Genomic DNA, 19,374 nt, shown 5'->3' with positions numbered 1-19,374 from the left:
GTAGAAATACGACCCACTCTATACTGATTAAAGCCTCTATAAATTGGCATTTCACATTTAAACGGTTTCTATGTGCTTTGCTTCCAATACAGTTCAGATGTTAAAACTACAGTGACACAGCTGCTCTTTAGTGAAAGAGTAGAGGTCTATAGACATTTTCCCAGTTCTGGTAAATATTCATGTTTTCCCTGCAGGTCTCTTGGCACTGCTGGCCAGCTTGGTGATGCAGCCAGTGGTAGATGCAGCCCCTGTCGGGACTGGGGACTCCTGGATGACCATCCAGCAGCTGCTGTGGCCCTATGCAGGCCTCCGGCACAACGGACAGCCCCCTGTCTAGCCCCCGAGACCCGGGGTGGATGGTTTTACTGCCTATCAGCCCTCTGCAATGATCTGTGCACTGGGGTGTTGATGAAGAAAGTACAGTGTACCACTCCTGAGTGGAGGCTGTTGGGATGTTTACTGGTGCCTGAAGATTCCTAAAACAAGACTTGCATTGACAGCACAGACCAGGCCTCAGGGGATAGTAAACCTTTATGGAGGATTTTATGCATCACATCACGTTTGCTAAATTAGTTAGTCTGTGTGTGCGTGTCTGTGTTTTCAGAGAAGAAGCAGTTACAGGTGGTGGCAACCAGTGTTCTTTTATGGTGAGCTGCTTGACATCCTTTTTCCCCCCTGCTGGCAACGGACTACCCAGACTCAACGCAATCTGTCAAATCAGGTTTGATCAGTCTGTCGTCAGAGCTGGCACAAGGTTGACCAATCGTGTCACAACTTCATCAGAATGATGGCACTGATCCACCAAGTCATGCAGTGGGCCGCTGTGCAGTTTTCCATTGACAAACATCATGGACAATGACTCTGATTGTTCCACATGGCTTATAAAAACATTTCATGCACAAACCGGAAACCGGACTGCCAGCCCTTTTAATGGAATTTTCCATTCATTTCCTTGTGGGTTGCAGACATTTTATAACTTAATTCTATAAACACTGGTAATAAAGTTTTAATAAGTGTTTTAAAAATTTTGAAATTTATATTTATGAGTTGCTTAGTGTTGAGTGGGGAGATGAATCAGTTTATTTTTTTTAAGTTATAATTCTACATTGTTACAGTCTTAACACCAAAGGGTTTTTTTTATTTTTCTCTTTAAGTTCTTGCTGTGGTTGTCACCATTTTAACTTCATACACTTTTGTATGTTCCAAAGAAGATGTGTGAAACTTGCACAAATAAAGTAGCCAATTCTACAATAGAAGATGTGTATTCCTATGTGCATCCAAATGTACATTTCAAACTCTGTTTCAAATTATAGTTAATTTCACACAGGTTATGAATACATCAGGGGTCTGGTGGCACAGAGCAGGCTCTGTACTGTATCGACAAACAGATAATTGGATTCTCTAGTCCGAGCTATGCCGTTACTGCTCATGTTATCCTGGAGTGTGTGGATAAAGGTGGAGTGAAACTCACTGCCAGGATAATGGTCTGGAGAGAAAGCCTCACTCCCCTCTGTGATTTCCAACTTCTGACTCCTCTGAGCACCCAGCAGGTAGAGACTCCACGAGCCCTTAGGCACAGGGGCAGGGCCGTGGTGCTCACACACCTGGCAGAGGAGAGGAGGATAAAGTACAAACAGGAAACATCAGCAAAATTCAAAGTAAATTTGGATTTACTGGCAGTTTTGGATTGGGTTTTTTTGTCTTATACTGCTGCAGTTTTCATCTCTGGCCTGTAACCATGGCCAAGAACCTCACTATCTTCTAGAGGGAACCAGGTGATCCCTGCTTGAGGGATGCAGCCTTTATTTTACATTCTTTGTGGCACTGTACAACTTCCTCTTTCTCAATCTTAAAAGATTATATATCTGCCCTTCATTGTCTGGGTGGGTGTGTAAATGTCAAATCTGCTTGTGTACAGGGCATGGTAAACTTCTGGCTGTGATGCAGCCCTTGGGAGAAAAAAGGGGGAGAATGCTAAATTAAATAAGCTGTATCTATGTGTGAGCGAGAATACCTGCATGATCAGATGCTCAGGTCCACATTTGGCATTCCACTTGCTCCACGAGAACGCGCAGGCAGAGGCAAAGAGGGCCATCTGTTCGTAGGCAGCGTATTCTGTAAGTGAGTCCTGAAGAGCAGGAAAGCACACAGCACATTATAACACTGTGGAAAATGTTGGGACTGTAATTCAGAGAACTGCAAACAAGTAATAGCAGTAAAGGTAAATCTAAACATGTTACTCATTCTGTGGAGTGGTCCCTTAAAGCTTTACATAATTTATGGTGAGTAGGTTGTTTACAAGCAAGTAATGTTGTGGCTGGGCCAGGTAGAATTATGTCCATCTACTAGTTTTGATTGGCTAGAGAGATGTGTACAATGATCAATGCATGTTATCACCCATCTCTGCTAAAGAAACCCTTTTCACAAATTTGATTTGCTAAAGCAGCAATGCCTGAGTACAGCCTCACAGAGCTGCAAGCGTGACTGTAGACTCGAGCTGAAAAAATATTTACTCTTTAAAATAAAGCTTGGAAGGAAGTGGATAACATGTCATCTCCCACTTCCTGTCACCCGAGATGCCAGACAGTATGCTGCAACGCTGGTTTGTGCATTCAACACCGCATGTCCTTCCAAATAAAGGCTAATCTGGCTCAAACCTAGTGTATTTCTCTTATTCTAAAAGCCAAAAATTAGAAGATGCAGACCTTGCCACAGGTGCTGACATATTTGTCCGTGTATTCATTTACAAAGATGTTGATCCCTGCGTTGACTATGGCTCTCTGCAGGGCGGGGACACTCATCCACTTCCCTGTGAGGTGAGAGAGACCTCTCTCTCGCTCTGACTGCAACATCACCTGATTACCCTGTTGGTCAAATAGGCACAAATTAATTGAACCGTCAAGCTACATCTCCGGGTTACTTTTCTGTTATGTGAGTACAGCACTTTCCAGGCTCTTACCTGGATCGTGATACTGAGGTCGATGAGTGACCCGTTGATGTTGAAAAGAGCTGAGTCTTGGCCCAATGGCCTGAGCTCCCAGCTCTGGAAGGGAAGGTTTGCATAGGTTTCTTGCATCAGCACAAAGGCCTGGAAGGAATCCATCTTGAAGGAGATCTTGGCCTCTGCCTCCTCATAAGAGACGTCAGTGATACCGTCCATCCTCCACTGCTTCCCTGGATGAAAAACCAATTTCACATTTCAAATGTTTTTCTAAACCTGACCAGTCAATTCCAAATTAATCTACTTTGCTGCTTGAGAGTATTATTACATAACATGTGTTGCTGCTTCCCTACCTGCAGCATCCCAGCGAGCCACTTGTGGAGTTTCCAAGAAGACAACAGAGTCGGGCAGTGTCACAGACACACCAACAGGAGGGCAGGTAGCAGCTTCATTGTCATCGATGTTAGACTTCCCCATTGGGTAAAGGAACACTGTAGTCCTTTGTTAGAAATCTAGAAAAGCATGGACATGGAGAGTGTTGTGTGAGGTCATCTTTAGCTGCTGGACCCGGTGGAAGTACCAAACACTGAAGCCCTTTTCTGTTTACCTGTCTAATTTCCCAGCCATTGACCTGGTGGGCTTGTGGTGGGAGAGAAAACACGTCATAGTATAGGACCCCACCCAGAGGTGTGTACTGCAATAAGTCCACCACCTGGGCACCGTTGTCCTTCACTGTCAGCTGCACTGGTGGGGAAGTCAAATCCCCCTCAACTGAAGAGAGAAAAAAACATCATTCAAGCTAGAGGAAGAGGTGCTGGTTATTAACTTTGAGGAAAAATAAGATTGTTTGTCTTTTGCAACTTAAATGACTTACTGATGTAGACAGATCTTAATTTACATTCTAAAACATTAGCAACTTAGATTTAGTTATTTGACACTGTTAGTTCATGTATCAAAAGACTTGTCAATAATTTTGAGAACAGTTTAAATCCATGGTGGGGCTGTCTTTTTGTTTACATTTTTGTTTACATTTTTGTCAGGAAGTGTCAGGCTGGACATCTTACCATCAAGTGCTGCCATCTGTGTCTGTATCTGGCTCCCTCGGCCTTCTGCAGGCTGCGCACTGTTACTCCTTGACTGTAGACTGGCTGCGCTCTGAGAGACGCATACACAAGAAGAATGAAAACACCACATTGAATTTCAATAACCCAGACCAGGAAGTCTTTCGTTCATCTTACCTTCCTCCCTTCAGTCCTTTGGATGGACTGCACCTCATTGCCTTCCTTCACTTTCCCCTCTCCTTTTAACTCCCCCTGCTGAGGTACATCTATGCTTGCTGGAACCTCCTCATCACCTGCAAGAGACCTGGGACCAAACACATGAGGAAAGACAAGAACACACAGCGGGGAGAACATGTTAACTATTATCGTTAACATTATTATTAAGGTCAAAGTATTCATGGTAATAGAAGCATTAGCTGTATTAGCAGTGATAAGAGTACTATCAGATATGTACCTGTGGCTGGGTGTGTATTCTCAGGTGAGCCATCCTCGCCAGCAAAGACAGGTGGTCATAACGTGTGTGGAGGATCCGTACGGCGATATCGCTCACAGCCAACTGTTTGGGAAGCTCAAAGGCCAGGCCGGCCTCTTCAAAGTTAAAACCTTTAAACCTGAATGGACCAGTTAGAAGCAAAGACAAATACTACATAAATACTTTTACTACTAAATATAATTGTTCTTTTTACAGTGTTGTGACCTGTAAGTTCCACCTGGCACGCAAAAATTACAGATGCTCTTGTTCTAGGGTTCTTTTGAAACACTTAATCAGTGCAAAGTGTTGCTACCTGTTTTCTATATTTATCATTTTTTATAGAAGTTTTTACACTTGTTTTACTGGTTTTACTTCAAATGTAAGGTATACATGATATAGAAAATATTGGATCCCTTACCCATCATGAGTCACAGCTGCAAACCTCACTCTTTGTTTTATTGTAACATTTAACTCATATAATGTATTTGCAGCCCTTTCTTCCACAAACCTTGGATTCTTCTTGAGGTTAGCCCAGAGACACAGTGTAATGTTCTCATCTTTGACCACAGTCTGCATGTTGCCTGTCTCAGTGTCGATGTTCGCACTGGCCCTCTATGACCAAAAAGATTCACAACACACAAAAAAAATGATTCCAAAAAGCCATCCACAGACAGTGTTTGCACATCTTGCCTTGAGCCTTGCAGAATGCTAAAAAGCAACCCGTGCAGACAAGAATAAATCATTTTTATTATTCACAGCTTTCATGTAGTGCTTGACGATGTGTAAGCACAAGCAGCTATGAGTCTTGTACCTTGAGGATCTCCTCTGTGGTGAGGTGGTGTTTGGAGTGGATTAGCTCCTGCAAATGTATGAGAGCCTCCTGGTACTTCTGGTGCTCTTGTGGATCTGAAACATCTTTGAGCAGACCTTCCAGCCCCTCAATCAGCTAAAAAGGACATAGCATTTATTTGAACACAAATTTTGTAACACTAAAATGCAGCAAATAATTTTCTCACCCAATTTTAAAAGAGATAATTATATTATAAAGATAATTCTAAGAAAACACAATGACTAAATTGGAATTTTCTTGAATGGAAAATGTAAAAAAAAATGCATACTGTCAGGACTGTACAGAACTTTGGATAAAGGTTGGGAGTTGAATTATTATAAAGGAAAGTTTATTTGTAGGATAAGAGAAAATATTAAATCTTAATTATATTAAAATAGTAGACATATCTATGACATCACATTTAAAGAGACAAACACTAATGTGCCACTGACCACAAACAGACTTTGCATCTTCTCTATTTTGTATTGTGCTCATTAGATTGTTGTCCGATGATGGAAACACTGGCAAATGTGTTTTTCCTGCCTTTAATTCTCTCATTGATTAATATTAGTGCTTTAGCTAACAATTATCTTAATTATCAAGTAATTAGCCCAAACTAATAGCCTTAAGTTACTTTCTTTGTCTGATAAACAACCTAACAACCCATAAAATGTTTTATATTCCCTTAGGTAATATAAACAGCAAATATTTTGTGCTTATATCTAATAAATAATTTGTTTACTGATCATAAAGCCAATTTATTCTTTATTTATTAATTGAATGCACATGCAAGGCATATACACATCTACACATAAAATACAGACCTGTAGAGCGAGGTTACATTGCTTGAGCACCGTTGTGATGTTGACCTCTGGGTCATCTCTCCATAGGCTGATATATGTGTTAATATCCTGCTGTACTGCGGGGTCAGGGGTACCATCGCAATTCATGTATCTCTCCCACTGGTCAACAACAACATAATGTGTGTTAATATCAGCCATGGGAAATCTGCTAGTGGAACTTTGAACAAAGGCCTGATCAGGCAAGTGTGACGTTTTTGTTTTGCGTATACTATTTTGTATTATGCAAAGTCTCCCTCTTGCTAAATGACTCACACAGGCAGAAACACACACCTTGGCTTTCTCCACGGCACTGGTTTTCCATTTAGTCGCTGCAGTATGATTCTCCTCCAGTAGATGGCGAAGTTCATTCAGTCATCTTCTCTACGCTCTTGATCCTGTCAGTAAAAGACACCGATGAACGCTGCGAAGCAACATGCCCAAACTCATCTACCGTCTATTTCCATAAAGAGTAGTCAATTTTAGTATTTCCTGTTCTGCTCTTCCATCTGGTGTTGTTTGACACTGAATGTATCAAGAGTCAGGAAATGCACACTCCATAGCTTAATGTGTATCACAGTCATTGCACACAAGGGCATAGACTTTAATAAGGACAGTAGGGACATGTCCCCAACAATATCAAGCAACTACTGAATTGTCCCTAACAACTTTTGATCCAAAAATGAAAATGTAACTACTGATATCCGTCAGTGTCTGGTCCAGTGGTTCTCAAACTGTGGGGTGGTTCTAAGCAGATCTAATATTACATGAATGTGTTCATTCAGCTCTGAGGCAAGCAAGACTAATTTGTGGGGGGCCTTTTTTTGGCGTCTAAAGGGGGGCATGACAGAAGAAGTTTGATAACCACTATTCTAGTCAATGTATTTGGTACACAAACAGTTAAAAGTTCTCATTCTCTACTAGAAGTCCAATGCGTTTCTAAGTTTTGAAAAACTACCATACAGTGATTTTGTTCCACTGCCTACCCTTTTCAGACCCTCAGACTTCATTTAAAAAAAAAAAACTACTAGCAACACATTTTGTGAGTCATTCAAACCATCAGGGGGAAAGTGAGATATATGCAAAAGTCCATTATATTGTAGTAACATGTAACATGTAATCTCATTCACCTCTTTGGCTCTCCTCTCACACTGTGTGTGAGGAGTGAGAGTGAGTTACTATGGTTTCAGGGACGCTCTGCGTCTCTGTTGCTCTGAAACTTTAGACAACACAGAAGGAGAACAACAGAGTCTTTAGTCGTTAGGGACATCTTACCTTTAACTCAAGCCTTTCTAACTCCCTTTCCTTTCGCTCTCTTTCCAATCTGTCCCGCTCCTCCTTCTCGGCTTGCAGCTGTGCTTCTTCTATAAAGCAAAAGCACATATGAAATGTCCTGCAGGCATATCTTTTATCCCCAAACAGATTACTTTTCATCAGTTTCCTGCAGAGTATATTGCCTTATACTAAGCACAAACACTGCATGAATGCCAACAAGTACCTAATTTGTCCCCAATAGTAATAATAGAGACAGATATCTGGATTACCTTCCTCTCGCAACCTCCTCTCCTCCTCTTGCTGCTGCTTTGCCTTCAGAGCCTTCGTCAGCTTCCGTCCCATTTTGCATGACTTGACCAGCAAAACTTTACATATTAGTGTTTAACACGGGTAGCCTCACTACTACAGTAATGCAGTTAGAAAAAGGTACTTTGCTGAGGAGAAGGGGCACATAAAGTGAGCGTATACAGTGATAATTACTGTAGGAGTAAGACGTACACTCTATGCCTGGCTGCATGTATCTTGAACTACATAGCTATGATAACGTTAATCAGGTTAATGTAGAATTATAAATGTGCTGACTGACTTTTGCTCATACCTTTACTTTCTTGGGTGGCTATCATTCACAGGAGAAAACAGAGAGACGGTTAAAGAAGCTTTGAAACACGAATTCAAGGTACAGGGTAGGAAATTGGTAAGAATGTGAAGAAAAGAAAGCATCAAAATTCATGGTGCTTCCTGCTAATTTGAAAAGCTCTCAGTTCAGATCATTGCAGGATCACATGACATGGAAACTATTGAAAAAAAAAAGCATTATGTTCCATAAATTATTAATAAATATTAATATAAAATAAAACAAATACTCAAATCTAAAATAAAGAGGTGTGTCTGATTTACCTAGTGTAGTACTACAATTCGGCATTGGTTTGGAGTCCATGAATCACATGACATGGAAGCTATTGAAAAAAATGAATTTTTTACTTTAATTATTAATAAATATTAATATAAAATAAAACAAGTACTCAAATCTAATATAAAGAGGTGTGTCTGATTTGCCTAGTGTAGTACTACAATTCGGCATTCATTTGGAGTCGGTAGGTCACATGACATGGAAGCTACTGGGGAAAAAAAGCATTATTTTCCATAAATTATTAATAAATATTAATATAAAATAAAAACAAGTACTCAAATGTAATATAACGAGGTGTGTCTGATTTGCCTAGTGTAGTACTACAATTCGGCATTAGTTTGATGTCTTTGGATCACATGACATGGAAGCTATTGAAATAAATGATGATTTTCCCATAACACGGTTTTAATTGTAATTTATTGATGGTCCCTAAACTGACCCCCGGTGGTTAAAAGCGAACTATCGGAGGTGAGCTAACCGCATTTATACTGCCCACACTGGGTGAACGGAGTAAGAAGCCGTCACCGGATCCTGGGTGAATGGCTGTCGAATATCCAACTTAAAGTTAACTTCACCGCGGTATGACAAGGTTTGAGGCCAGACAGGGGCTGTTTATTCGAGAGAGAAAAAAGTAAAACTCACCATGTTGATGCCACAGACTGCGGAAAGGCTCTAACGCGTCCAAGTAACCATAGAAACGCGTACGCATGCGTGGTTATCTGTTGTTATTTGCGACAGAAGAAAACGTCATACGGCAGAACTGTCCACTCACTGCAGCCACAGGAAGGACAAAGAAAAGGAGACGTGTGTTCATTATCGTACTGCTTGAGTAAATCTACTCAAATAAAAAACAAGTGTAAGAATTATTGTACTGTTTAGTATGGCCGTTCGTAGAGTTTCTGATAAACTTAGTATGTGTTCAATGCTAACTAACAAGCTAACCTAGCTGTAGCTAAGTTAGTGGGTTGATTAACTTAGCTGTTGCACCTTTTCTTTCTTTAGGGGTCTGGTTAATTATATTGTTTGACTGTCTTCTGTCTTCATTCACTCCCGCTCTCCGACTGTTTCTGTCTCTGCTGTCATTTTAGTTACCGAAAAGTTAATAGTTGTTAATATTGTTCTTGTTTCAGAAGTGTGAAAAAGGCCATCTCGTTCCTGACATGGCCAACCCTTTCAGGGGTGAGGTTTTCAAGCTTTACAAAACTGTAAGTGGATTAGTTAATGATACACAAGGTTCAGGTAGGTCCTGTGCTGGATATGGTTTTAATGTGTTTCTCATCCTCCAAAAGCTGCTGTATCTTGGCCGCGACTACCCCCAGGGCTCAGCTTATTTCAGAGAGCGCCTGAAGTCAGCTTTCATGAAGAATAAAGACGTGACAGACCCTGAAAAGATCAAAAAGCTAGTGGCACGTGGCGACTTTGTCATCAAGGAGCTGGAGGCTCTGTATTTCCTCAGGAAATATCGAGCCATAAAGAAGAGGTATTATGAACCAGACAAATAATGACACTCACAGACAGCACCCAGTTACCTTTCTGAAATGTAATACGGGCTGTGAGGAAGGAACAGTCAATGTGGCAATATTTAATTTATCATACTAATGAGATGCAGGTGTCCTTATATAAAAAATAAAGCTCGCCTCACAAGGGAAATGAAACATCGATCTCTAAGATGTGCCAGAAAGTTGCTGTTACACAATGTGCTTTATATTTTTATACACAAGGTGTACCTTTTGTAGGCCAGTATTTTAAATCACAAATACCATATACGTGTAATGTCATAGGTTTTCCTCCAGTTAGGCCCACTGGCATGTTGAGTGTTGTCAGAATCAATCAGTTATCAATCAGTGTTAATTAATTTAATGTCCATTTTGAAATGGATGTTTTGGAACATGACAAACTGCTGGTATCTGACTGACAGTCACATTGTACAATATATTGTGTATTTCATTGTATATATGTAAATTCATGGTCGGATTTCTTTAAGATTGAATGTACATGACTGCGTGTCAATGCACTGTTAGAAAAACATCTTTACAGTACATCATCTGTACAGTGATGTTGTCTGTCAATGCATATAATAAAATCACAGCATTGTTCTTCAACAATTTAACTCCTTTACTGTCATTGCTTGTATAGGTATATATTTGACAAAGAAAATAAATGAAATATAACAAATACACAACAAACTTTTGTGTGGACGCTTCCTTTTTTTTGTAACCAGCTGAGAGTTTCAGAAGACAGGAGTAGTGTTTGCAGATTTCATTGTCTCATAACCTGAAGGAGGGAATAGCCCAAAGCAGACATCAGCAGTTATGAACAATCTATAGCTTTGCATATTGTTTCGCTGCTGCAGAACACGATCTGTCTTTGAAGAACTTGCATAGGTAATAGCGTAATTAATTTCCTACATTTCCCATTACATAAAGATTTGTTTAGATCAGAGTTTTTCAATTGCATTTTTGGTAAACATGACTTGTGGGATTTCTTTATGTAGACAGATTTTGATTAGCTCAAACATGCTGATGAACAGTGTGACGGTATTTGTCAACAACAACAGCTCTAGAAAAAAATATGTGATGCTATTTGAATTTTTTAAAAGTTGAAATACATTTGAGTTTCCTCCTCAATTTTGGTGGCTCACTCCACATTAAAGAGAACGCAACCCTAAAAGAAATGTATCATGTTTCAAAAGAGGTTTTGTCTTTTCGTTTTTAAAACATAAATGTGCGAAGAGACACTTCAATCAAGAAGAAAACGAACAGAACAGAAAAAGATTGGTTCTTTTGTATCTGAACTTTAATATAAAGCTTCATGTCAACCTTACCTCAGCTGGGTTGGACAGCACTGTGACAGCTAACATGAAGCTAGCCGTCAGGGACATGGAGACAGGCAGTGCCGTCAGTCTTCTGCCCCCTGTTAGGAAGTCCCTGGAGTTTTCTTGGCCCCAGGTGGCCCAAGCAGAGTAGACCCAGATCCCAGTGGACACCACCAGCATGAGAGCCACACCACATAGTCTACTATCACAAGGGAGCCAGCTACCAGAGAGTCCACATACATTTTGTTGCAACTCAGACTGATATCAGAAGTAAAACTATTCAGAAAGTTTTTCAAACTCTTCAGTGTGCAGCTTAAATTTGAACTGCAGGAAAATAAACAAACATTTCTTCTGAGAGAAAAATGAAGAACAGTAAAAAGCCAAGACACTATTCCTCTCCTAAATGTTTTAGTCTGTATGTCTTTGTGTTCTTGTCTTAGCATTACAGACAGGAACATAAAGTGAATATGCAACAAACAGGCGGTGAATCATTGTGACCTCATTTAGTTATGTCCACTTCTTTGTAACTCAAAGAGCGCTGACAATTTTGAACTCAACTAAAAAGTTAAACTTGCTTTAATTCATTGTGTTGACTACTTTTGTCAGATATGTGTTTGTTAACTGAACTTGGGTATGGAAGTTATCAGTTGACAAAAAAATCAAGCAAGAGGAAAAGAAATTGTTGCTGCTTTACATTTGAGTTAGTATTCAAATTCCAACTAAAATATAGACACTTTTGTGGTAAACAAGAAAGGGCTAATGCCACAGGTGGAGGAGGTGGAGGAGGCACCTGACAACGGCCTTGTACATGTAAATTGAAACTAATTTGGAATTTAAACCCTTTAACTTGAAATGGACAGTAGTATGAATGTGTAGTTAAGTTGTTTTAACTTGCAACTGTGAGTAAAAATAATTCAGAAATGTATGTCGGTTGGACTAGTAAAGACAAGTTTTCTTGCATTGATAAAGTAAAATAATGAATACTGAAAATTATGAAGTTGAAACAAGCTATAAAAAGTTTTATCAATGAAAAAAACAACGCTGAGACAACTAGAACACTGTAGTTTCATCAACTTGAATGAACAAAGGCGATCTTCAAGTTGAGCAAACTTACATTTTCAAGTTACACTAACCTGAAATGTCTTACAGTGTAGGATTTTATTGATATTCCTTATCAGTCATCATTTAAAAAATTTCAGAACAGGATTATAATTGAATATTTAATAATAACTAAATGTGATTTCTAGAGCAGAAAACAGTATTTACAACAGCAACGTCACTATATAAACCCAGGATAATATCTCTCTGGAAACAAATCTAAAACATCAAAATAAATCACATTCCTGACTTTAAAATACTGTGTGAAGTTTAGAAAGAGTCCGTTTGTCTCAGTCAGCAGCTATGTTTACAAGGACTTGCGAAATTGTAAGACGTGTAGCAAACCATGCTAAACAGTTAGACTACAGGCAGCTTTCATTTTAGCTTGTTTGAAACAATTCTCCATTAGCTAGCACGCTGTGCTTGTGTAAAACCAAAACACAGCTGCAATGGATGAGAGACTGAGCAAATTAAACTATTGCTGTCTATATGTTCATGCTTATTAAACAGGTGTATTGATAAAGTATTGGCTTTTTACTTGTGAAGGCTTTATTCCACTTGCTAACAGTAATGAGTCAATCTGAGTAATCTCCAGATTTGCTCCGTGACTTCACTCCATGTTTATGTGTGCATGAGTGTGGGGCTGCAGCGTGATAATAAACTAAACAGATGTTTTAGTGTAGTGTAGATATGTGTATACTGGCCCACACGGAGGTTGTTTCTGGACCAGATGTGGCCCACGGGCGCCAACAAATTATAGATATGCACGCCATTTTTCTCCTTCATTTACATTTCTTGTATTACACCATAGACAAAAAACATGATTTAATACAGAAATTATACAACAAACAGTTAAATTTCATGTGGGGATGCTCCTTTTTGCTGAGTTCAGCTCAACGTCATAGAAAGTGGGATTAGTGTTGCCCAGTGTCTTCTCTCTGTCCCTTGTTAGGTCAAGCTTTCCTGTTCGTCCCATGACCTCAAAAGGGAAGAACACAAAGCAAAAAGTCAGCAGCTGTTTATTAGTCTACAGAATGTTGTTTCACTGCTGCAGCACTTACTCTCTCTTTAAAAAACCTGCATAGGTGATAAAAAGTTATGTCTTCTTTCATTAATGTAAGCCTCGATTCAACCTTCAGCTTCCGGCCTCCTGAAATGCACATTAAGAGCACAGAAGAGCACATCAACAACCTTTAAGCTCACTACAAACAGTGGGACAGCCTGCTGTCATTTTCATCACCAAAATACTTGATTCATAAAAATGGCATTTATGCAATAGAATATATGTTATTTACAGTACCTGTAAACAGACTGACTAATAGTCCCACACTGATAGTTATTATGGTTCCAATAGGACTGAAGTAAAGATAGGACAGAGAGTACCAGGTATCTGCCAGCAGAGGCCTGGAGGTGGGAGAAAATACTGCATGAGGAGAGAAATCTGGCACATACAGACGAAACAGTGACATCAACATTTAAAAATTTCCCATTATGAATGTTCTGTATAATTGGACTCCAGCAAAGATTTAAAATACTGTATTAAGTAAATAAAGCAAACAAAATCTTACTAACTCAATATCACAATGTTATTATGCAACCATTTTTCATCCTTATAGGCAGGGATTAGCACAACTGAGGATACTAAATATGGCAAATAATATCAAACCAATAATCAATCACAACCATTTACTTACTTGCCATCAATGTTGTGCACTGGGGCTGTGGTGATGGAGGTCAGCTGTGTTGGTAGAGCAGTGGAGGTCCAATTGAGGCTTTCTGTAGCGGTGAAGTTACATCCCTCAGTGGTCAGGGACAGAGGTCGGCTCATCTCAGGAGGGGGAGGGTATATCTGGGCTCCGATGCCCACCCACAGAGACACAACCAACCCTGATGCAAGACCTGTTAAAGCTCCCTAAAAGACATTTTGATCACTGAAAATGCTAAAACGACCTTTTTAAGAGGAGCAGACATAAATGGTACACAGTTGTAAAGGGGTGAGAGAAAGTGTGATGATGTATAATTTTTATTATTTCTAAGAAAAATTAAGATATTTCAGACCTGGTAACCGTTTTTTCGACATTTTAAAGGATAAATAACTGATTATCCCAGGAGTAAAATTAATTTTCAGTGCTGGATTAATGTCCTTTTTTAATATTAGCATGGGTTACAGGAATCACAATACCAACAACTGAAGTTAAATGAGGACAGGCTTACTTTGGAGTTGGCAAATGGACAGATGATACCCAACGTAAACAGGCCAAGTAAAGGGCCTCCAACGATCCCAAATATACTGATGACCGCCTGTATAAAGAAGCACACAACACTTAAGTTGCAGGGTTCATTCCTATAATAAGTCACGCACCCCAGGCAGAGTCCCCTCCTATAATATAACAATCATATACATCCATAAATATTTTTATGTCTTTGTTTAACCAGAGACCATAGAGCTTACGCACAACAATAACAGATCCACTTTACCTGCAAGATCCCTCCCATGAGTGAAGCCAGTCCAGCCATTCCAATACATAAAACCCCATACAAGACGCCTGCAAACAACATTTGGGAAGAAATGGAATCATTAATTACTGTACTACCTAATGGTACTAGTGTTCAACAGACAGCACATTCAGCTGAAATACTGTAAATGAGGACAAACCACTCACTCAGTCCTTTTGAGGTCCAGGACAGGTGTTTCTCAGACATGTTAGTGTACGGTTTGATCAGGTCCTCGACTGTCACTGCAGCCAGTGCATTGATGCTGGAAGACACTGTGCTGGGGTTGATTTGACACCGAAATCACACACAATTTAGTCACGGAACCATCACACAAATACCTTGCATATGTGGATGCAAAAGCTTTTTTCTGATCCCACTTTGTAGTACTGAACATGTGCTGATATGCCGATCAAAGAAATCATGAATGAAAAACATTAAACATGATAGGGATTAAATACACCTAATATAACTTATATTATAAAATATTTTACTATGAGTACAATCTGCTCAAAATAGCAGTAAACAATACAGTCAGCTTTTGAACTCTCAATGTGTGAGTTGGATCTGTTGGAATAAATGTTAAATACTGTATTAACCTTAGAGATCCACTATACGCAGCTGCAACAAACAATCCAGGAAGGCCAGGATAGTCTCCCAAGATGTCCATCACCAAATATGGCATCAACTACAGAGGAAGGGTGACACTGGATTAAACCCCAGCACAATCTTGGTTACTTTCTATCCTCAATGCGTATACCTATGTGTGGGGTTTTTGTCAAGATCACCATAACTCTCAGCCATGCAATGCATCTCTCCGTCGTACCTGATCAGGAGCAGAAACCAGTCCAGCTGTCCATGGGTCACAGTTCTTATAGACTGAGAAGAGGCACATTCCTGCAAACACTGAGCACAGCAAGATGGACAACAGGCCTAACAGGTTGATGTACAGAGATCTGGAAAAAGAGAGAAACACACATAGAGTAGCAAAAAAACGGACAATTTTTTCTTTTCGAAAATTGTAAATACACCAGCAAATATATACAAACGAAGAATCAAAGGAGCTAATATTGCCACCATTTATATCTTGTGTCTGAGTAAATGTCTCACTTGGTAAAACAGAACTCACAGTCTGGCATGAGTGATGCTCTTGCAGGAGATGTATCTCTGAACCTGGGCCTGGTTGATCCCATAGATACTGACCCAGACAAATGTCCCTCCAATGGTTATGGTCCAAAAAGTGTGTCTCCTCAGAGGGTTCGTGTCAAAGCTAGTGAAACAGACAAAAGAGGTCAGTTTGAATTTCAGTTGCCTGTAGGTTTCTCTATTATGTCATCTCTGGCCTTAACCTAGAACAACTAATCTATCTGATGTTTATTCTCCAATGCTACATCATGTTGGAATCTATTACTATCCATGAGTTGTTCTCTAATCTGTGGAGCCAGGGAACACCGATATCTGCTAGATCAACGCCTGAGCTACTGTCTCTACCTTATCAGTCTAACTGTTGTCTCTCTAACAAGCACAGTTACATGAGAGAAATAACTAGAGCTGGAAGGTCAGTGAACACTTGTGGGGTCAGTTAATGATAAATGTAATGTTATTCTCTTCCCACCGTTAAATAGAGCCATTGAACTCCAACACATACTCACTCCCAAAAGTTGAGTCTCCCTCCTTGTTGTGAATCTGAGATGATGGGGAGGACACCACCTTGTAAGACCACAGACCTGATGATGACAGACAGGAAGCCTGCAAGCATGACACCAAGCTGGAGGGGAAGGAGTTTGATAATTTTACTAACAAATATTCCCTGTTTTTGCCCCAGTTGTGCTTCTAATTTCACCAGTTTTTTGCACTTAAACTATTTTACATGGATAACATATCATGTGTAATGCATTATTCCAAAACATGAGCAAAATTGTTGGTGTTTGGCTGACATGTAATGACTTTTCCATTTTTGTATAAGTGGAGATCAGTTCCTTGCTGTGGTGGCCTAAAGCTGCGGTGTGTGACTCACTGGTGAACAGTATAGTCACTAGCAAACACAAAAAGGTATGACACATGCATCCCCGACTTGACACTCTCATAAATCTAATGGCTTATTACCAGTAGTACCATACCAACCACTTGTTATTGTTGTTGTTTTTTCCATGCCGAAGCCTACCTGAAACACATCTGTCCACACCACCGCCCTCAGACCACCCTGTCACAATGTAGACCACAAAGAGATGTTGTGTGCACTCCACATTCAAATCCAGGAATCAAAGGATGATATCAATGGTTTTAATTTTGTGATCAGCAGAACTCAGTTGAGCAGACAGTTGTAACGTACCATCGTGCAGTAAAAGGTGCAGACCACGCCCGTGGAAATAACTGCACCCCACAGATCCATACCAGTTACTGCAGAGGGAGGGAGGGTTTCAGGCACACTCAACTGAGCAAAACCAAACAGCTTCAAGTGCCCTCATTCAGGAATGTTTCATGAATCAGACCGCTGTGTACTGAAACCTACCTTGGTTTAAAGCAAGAGCTGGGGCGTAAATGACGATTCCAGTGTAGAGGATCTGTGACAGACAGAGAGAAATAACATAGACATAAATGACCCTCAGACGTCAGATTTGCTGTTTCACTCTTAGAGGTTGAAGCCCTGTCATTATGTGCTGACTGGCTTCTTACTCACTGTCTGAACAATGAAGAGCAAAGTTCCCAGCAGACGGGTTGCTCTGCTGAAACGCAGCTCCAGGTACTTGGTATAGATATGACAGGGACAGAAGAAAACAGATAAAAGAAAAGATCAGTGTCAGAAAGGTCATATCAGTCCATGATGAATGGACTTCCATCCTATTTCTCACAACAAAAAAACCCCACAATTTTTTCAATGCGATGCTTTAAAACAAAATTCAATGAAAATTGAAGTGAAAAACTGTTTACATGTTAAGGTGATTCATCATTACAGTTTTGCAGAAGCTATTAAAATATATGAAGGTAATGAATTTATTTCCTCACATTATCTCTAAAAATATATGAAAATACCTGAAAAATGTGCGGAGCAATGAAATAACATGAGTTGTATCATGTTCACGAGAATGACCCCTATTCATTCAATCTTCACATCTGACATTTCTTACCCTCTATCTACTCCTGCGCCACTTCTAAATCACCTTAACTTGCTGCAGAAATGTATATAGGAGGGCAACAGCTCTGATACATCCTTCCCAAACTGATGTCACCTTACTGTTACCAGACTCTATTTCTACATACTTTTGAAGCAGAGCCATACCAATCTGAGATCAGGCCAAGGCCCCTCTTACACAATTCTTTTTCTTTGCACAGTAACTGTTGATTTTACAGGTAAACAAAACATATGACATATTTCACGGCTTTGTCAATAGAACAGCACTGAATAACCACACAAACGCTGATATAAAAATCAAACCACACTCACATCATATGTGCTGGTGATGGCCAGCCTGTAAAAGACTGGGAGGAAGACCTCAGATACGACCACCATAGTCATAACATAGGAGAGACCATAAAATCCAATAATGGCTCCGTAGCGGTATACCTAGGGATGATATGAATGAGTAATGTTTTCTATTTTGATTTGCAATGTTTTCTGTAAATTTATTTAATTACAAGGAAATGTGTGCCATGAGTTCCCCTTATAATTGCATGATGTAATGAAAAACCCTGACTTACAGCTCATAAGTTTAGGTTTTAAGTTTATGTCCCATGCATGTCTCATTGTCTCTACCACTGTGTCTCTGATTTGATTGAAAAATCTGAAAAACTCCACTGACAAAGTGATGCATCTCATCCCACTAATAAGTTTCCTTGCATCCTGCAGACCGAAAAAGACACAACTGACTTTTCAGGAGACAAGTGTTTTTTGGATTTGTCCCTTGGGAATCTGCTATAACCTTACCTCGGCTGGGTTGGACAGCACTGTGATGGCGGACATGAAGCTGGCAGTCAGGGACATGGAGACAGGCAGGGCTGTCATTCTTCGACCCCCCATTAGGAAGTCCCCTGAGTTTCGCTGGCCCCTGTCCGCCCAGGCATAGTAGACTCCGACGGCAGCGGACAGCACAAGCATGAGAGCAAACACCAAATAGTCTGCTACCACAAAGGAGCCACCTACCAGAGAGTCCCCTGACATTTTGCTGCAAGTCGGACCAAAACTAGGAACTTTTTAGAAAGTTATTCAAAACTGTCACATTTGTTTTGACTGGAAAAGCAGAACCTGAATGAATAGAAGTCCTGATAAATGATTCTCTCATTCTGAGTGAGAGAGCAGGACCACAGACTGAAGCCTTTTATATGTGTGTGTGTGTGTGTGTGTGTGTGTGTGTGTGTGTGTGTGAAATAGAGAGAGAGAGCATTCCAGCAGGTAAGGAGAGTCAACTGTTCACCTGACCACAGGATAAAAGCTATCATCTGACTCTAGACCTCTAGACACACACACACAGGCCTACACAAAATACTATACTCCGTAAATACTGACTTTATAAATACTTTTACAAAAGGAACAATTCCTTTGTACAATGAATAATAGCGACAATTCCATGTGTTTTGTCCTGAAGTTTGCATATTATTCAAAAGAAGAACTTTGCAACAGTAACCTATATGATAAAACATGTT

The 19,374-nt window shown here is 40.0% G+C and overlaps 4 protein-coding genes across 9 annotated transcripts in view; 2 read left to right on the top strand and 2 right to left on the bottom strand.

Annotated features, from left to right (window-relative positions):
• LOC119918108 (lymphoid-restricted membrane protein) overlaps positions 1 to 1,253 on the top strand; it is a 37,544-nt gene extending 36,291 nt beyond the window's left edge. For all 6 annotated transcript variants that reach the window (XM_038738644.1, XM_038738645.1, XM_038738650.1 and 3 more), the window contains one exon: positions 195 to 1,253. In XM_038738644.1, coding sequence (XP_038594572.1) covers positions 195 to 337 — 143 coding nt within the window. In that variant the 3' untranslated portion in view covers positions 338 to 1,253. The remainder of the gene's footprint in view (positions 1 to 194) is intronic.
• On the bottom strand, positions 1,058 to 11,344 carry cfap94 (cilia and flagella associated protein 94). The gene is given in 18 exon segments (XM_038739305.1): positions 1,058 to 1,604; positions 2,015 to 2,128; positions 2,706 to 2,864; positions 2,960 to 3,174; positions 3,295 to 3,445; positions 3,549 to 3,712; positions 4,006 to 4,096; positions 4,180 to 4,306; positions 4,457 to 4,467; positions 4,469 to 4,613; positions 4,983 to 5,086; positions 5,286 to 5,420; positions 6,128 to 6,265; positions 6,437 to 6,519; positions 6,522 to 6,540; positions 7,418 to 7,506; positions 7,687 to 7,768; positions 11,152 to 11,344. Coding segments are annotated over 18 exon segments (2,274 nt in total). The 5' UTR covers positions 11,323 to 11,344; the 3' UTR covers positions 1,058 to 1,328.
• On the top strand, positions 9,031 to 10,437 carry lyrm5a (LYR motif containing 5a). The gene is made up of 3 exons (XM_038738655.1): positions 9,031 to 9,183; positions 9,458 to 9,532; positions 9,617 to 10,437. The coding sequence occupies exons 2-3, from the start codon at positions 9,488 to 9,490 to the stop codon at positions 9,827 to 9,829; spliced, it is 258 nt and encodes an 85-aa protein (XP_038594583.1). The 5' UTR covers positions 9,031 to 9,183; positions 9,458 to 9,487; the 3' UTR covers positions 9,830 to 10,437.
• An 892-nt stretch (positions 11,345 to 12,236) lies between the features above and the next one.
• slc5a8 (solute carrier family 5 member 8) lies at positions 12,237 to 19,029 on the bottom strand. Its single transcript, XM_038738651.1, has 17 exons — positions 18,659 to 19,029; positions 18,179 to 18,298; positions 17,414 to 17,479; positions 17,246 to 17,297; positions 17,066 to 17,133; positions 16,898 to 16,936; positions 16,386 to 16,501; positions 15,863 to 16,003; positions 15,560 to 15,689; positions 15,333 to 15,421; positions 14,904 to 15,013; positions 14,719 to 14,786; positions 14,455 to 14,541; positions 13,935 to 14,152; positions 13,541 to 13,644; positions 13,302 to 13,390; positions 12,237 to 13,219 (listed from the first exon to the last, which is right to left on the bottom strand). The coding sequence occupies exons 1-17, from the start codon at positions 18,890 to 18,892 to the stop codon at positions 13,100 to 13,102; spliced, it is 1,851 nt and encodes a 616-aa protein (XP_038594579.1). The 5' UTR covers positions 18,893 to 19,029; the 3' UTR covers positions 12,237 to 13,099.
• Between the last annotated feature and the right edge of the window lie 345 nt (positions 19,030 to 19,374).

This window comes from Micropterus salmoides, unplaced genomic scaffold (assembly GCF_014851395.1).
Source record: "Micropterus salmoides isolate LMB-PRFRI ecotype aquatic unplaced genomic scaffold, ASM1485139v1 Ms_hic_scaffold_23, whole genome shotgun sequence".
Lineage (NCBI taxonomy): Eukaryota > Metazoa > Chordata > Actinopteri > Centrarchiformes > Centrarchidae > Micropterus > Micropterus salmoides.
Note: the sequence above shows the minus strand (reverse complement) of the source record. Positions and strands in the feature narration are given on the sequence as shown.

Coding starts and splice junctions, on each gene's coding strand:
- lyrm5a (XM_038738655.1), top strand. CDS start 9,488: ATGGCCAACCCTTTCAGGGGTGAGGTTTTCAAGCTTTACAAAACT. Junction 9,533..9,616: donor TTTTCAAGCTTTACAAAACT/GTAAGTGGATTA, acceptor ATCCTCCAAAAG/CTGCTGTATCTTGGCCGCGA.
- slc5a8 (XM_038738651.1), bottom strand. CDS start 18,892: ATGTCAGGGGACTCTCTGGTAGGTGGCTCCTTTGTGGTAGCAGACTAT. Junction 16,937..17,065: donor GCACCTTTTACTGCACGATG/GTACGTTACAAC, acceptor ACATTGTGACAG/GGTGGTCTGAGGGCGGTGGT. Junction 14,153..14,454: donor GTCCATTTGCCAACTCCAAA/GTAAGCCTGTCC, acceptor AATGTCTTTTAG/GGAGCTTTAACAGGTCTTGC.